This window comes from Charadrius vociferus, unplaced genomic scaffold, assembly GCF_000708025.1.
Source record: "Charadrius vociferus isolate BGI_N301 unplaced genomic scaffold, ASM70802v2 scaffold104, whole genome shotgun sequence".
NCBI classification, from domain to species: Eukaryota; Metazoa; Chordata; class Aves; order Charadriiformes; family Charadriidae; genus Charadrius; species Charadrius vociferus.
The window spans coordinates 1769518-1772360 of record NW_009648255.1 but is presented as its reverse complement, the minus strand read 5'-3'; the positions used below and the strand labels follow the sequence as shown (position 1 = coordinate 1772360).

General features: G+C 53.8%; 1 protein-coding gene across 3 annotated transcripts in view; it reads right to left on the bottom strand.

Annotated features, from left to right (window-relative positions):
• The window catches only part of KCNAB1 (potassium voltage-gated channel, shaker-related subfamily, beta member 1), a 79633-nt gene that overhangs the window by 53891 nt on the left and 22899 nt on the right, over positions 1-2843 (bottom strand). The window contains exon 1 of one of the 3 annotated variants that reach the window (XM_009884401.1): positions 2572-2792. The exons of the other annotated variants lie outside the window; for them this stretch is intronic. Within the exon in view, the coding sequence (XP_009882703.1) occupies positions 2572-2792 (221 nt within the window). Of the gene's footprint in view, positions 1-2571; positions 2793-2843 lie in introns of those variants that run through there. 3 annotated transcript variants of the gene reach the window in all.

Genomic DNA, 2843 nt, shown 5'->3' with positions numbered 1-2843 from the left:
GGGGTCGGGTGGGATGGGGGGAGCCCGGGCAGGGGGGCAGCAGCAGCCCTGAGGGTCGAATGGGGGGGGACAGCTATCCCTATTCGTAGCGTGAAACAAGGGGCAGCTTCCCCAGCGTGTCATCTTAAGCAGCACGCGCTGTGTCGCTTAGCATCAGGGACGTAATTCAAGCAGAAAATGAACTGGGAAGGACCTCGGCTTCAAATGTAAGGGAGCTGAGGACTTCACAGGATTATTGTTGCAGCCGTTGGGAAAAGCCCTCGGCTCCTCCGGCTACTGGGTTTGCCTCAGACTGAGGAACCCGGTGCGGAGATGAACACGAAATATCAGCTCCATCGCCGTTGGTAGGCGTCTTCCCTAACTAAAGGTTATCTCAATTCAGCAGCATCGCAGCTGAGCCTGGAGGTTTAGTCAGCTCTTCCTCCAAATTCCCCTTCGCTTCTTCTCTTGGGGGAGAAATCAGCTCTAGATATGGAGAGATTTGGGAGCAGAAACAGGGATTAGTCATAAAGATAAAATATCAGCCTTGTCACAAACGAGATGCTATTCCTGATGCAATTCCCCAGGTCTCGGGCAGCCAACGCCGGGGGAGCCGTCAGGGCCGTGCTGAGTGCCCGCGGGAGAACTCAGCCCTCCGCACCGAGACCTTATCTAGAAATAAGCCGGAAAGGATTTACAAAGGCCCAACTTTGGAGGTTGCAGGAGCGTTTGTGTCATGTGGGCAGCAAAGAATTGCAATTACCCAGCGCGTCGGTACACGGAGAGCACCGGGAGCCCGTGGGAAATCAGCAGAGATAACTTCTGACAATTAGTACACAGCGTCCGTTAGCCTAACGAGCAGAAGGCATGACTTGGTAACAGGTCACATCTCAGAATGACGTGATCAAAGGCACGTTTCCCTCAGAGGTGCTGGCGGGGGAAACTGAGGCAGGGAGGCGCAGTGGCTTGGAGAGGGCTGCAGGAGGGGAGAGGGGGCACAGGGAGCCCCCGCTGCCACCGCTCCACCAGCCCCTATGCCAGCGGGAGGGCTGAGGGCATCGGATTAAAGGACAAGTTATATTGATTTTGAGAGCTGCCTCTCTTCGGGCAGGACCCTCCCCACAGCTGGGGACAGCCAGGAGACGGGACTGTCACCACCGTCCCCTCCCCCGGGAGCCCCCCCAGCGCCCCTCCGGCTGGGAACTGGCCCTGGGAGATATTAATCAGCATTTCTGCTCTCGCCGCAAGCGCTGCCCGCACTGCTTCTGCTGCCGACACCGTGCCGGGGAGCAAGTGGCGGGAGTGTGCAACGCTCCTGCTAAAAGTTGGTCATGGCCGAAGGGCAGGAACGAGCAGTGGGAAAGGCTGGGCTTCCGCGCGGGCAAAGCCTCCATGTTATTTATCAACCGCTCAGGCAACTCGCAGCAAATTGCGGCTGAGCATCCCGTTCACACTGCTTCCACGCGCCCCGTCTATGCAGTTCCCGGAGAGTTAATATTGACATTTTCAGAACTGCAGGATCGCCTAAACCAAGCCCTGCGCTGAGCTGCACGCACGCCTGAATTCCGTGTGACGGTGCCACAGCCTGGCTTTGCATCAGCCCCCATGACCGTAAAATCAGCGTAATGGCAAAACCGCATCCCAGCCCCGCGCCGCTCCCCTGGAGCAGGTACGGCCGGCTCCGCAGGAGCATCGGCCATGATTCCATGGGCTGGGAACAAGCACGGCTAAAGTTGCCCAGAGCCCTGCGCCCCTCATTGCTCTCCCCATGACCACGGAGACCCCATCGCTCCGGCTGCGGGGATGCTCACGGGGACAGAGCATCCCCAGGCTGTTCCCTTCTCCCAGTCCCAATAACATCACCCATTAGTGGCTGAAAAGGGACACCCTGAACAGCCAAAAACCAACCGCCAAAGTCATAGAAATCCCTCTCGTTTTCAGCTGAAGGCATGACAGAGAAGCTTATCAGCTGCCCACATCGAGCACTTCAGACTGAAGTCACAGCCGTTCATTATTTTTCCTGCCTAGGTTAGGAGGAATAAAAACCCACAAGATGCAGGAGGAATTTTACAAGGATGCCCGTGATTTTTTTTTTTCTGCATTTCACCTAAAATTGGCTTTGATCTCATCTTCATCTAGTGCGCCAGGTGAAAAGTCAGTAAGCGATCACCATGATGAAATGGTACCCAAGGCAGATCCTTTTTTTCACTCTGTACAACATCCTGCAAATGAACTTTTCCTGTCCAGCCTCAGACATGCTTTGCTAATTGATTTTTCTGCTCATTAGCACCAATATAAGTTATACTGAGCACTTAATAGAAACCATCTTAACACCACTGTCACAAATTCACAATGTTGCACTATATGCCACCCAGGCAAGTGGGGGGTTTTGTATAAAATCACAAACATATATGCCTGCAAAAATATTAACACCCAAATGCTATTCAGTTACGCACGAGTTTAAAAATCTATTAATAACCTTGGTAGAGAGCTCCTCTGCAAAATGAGATGCATCCAGGCAGGCAATTCTTTAGAGGCAAAGTAAAGAGCTATTACACTGCAACGTAACAAAGACCGATACCGGGACCATACCTATATTTCATGCCCGTTTGCTTTGCGGTGGATTCTTTTAATGAAATGTGGTGCTGGGGGGTAAATGTCCCCAAACTGCGAGCAATAATAGCCACTGTCCGAAATTTTGCCCGGGCTGCATTCACTACGTTCGGGGTAGTGGTGTTCTGCTTGCTGATGAGTCTGTCTTCACCATTTCGGCTCTTCAAGTTGTGCTCTGTGCAGGCGATGGACACTTGCATCGCGCCCCCGGTGCTCCTTCAGTCGCCGTCCGGAGCCCCCCGGCCGCCCCG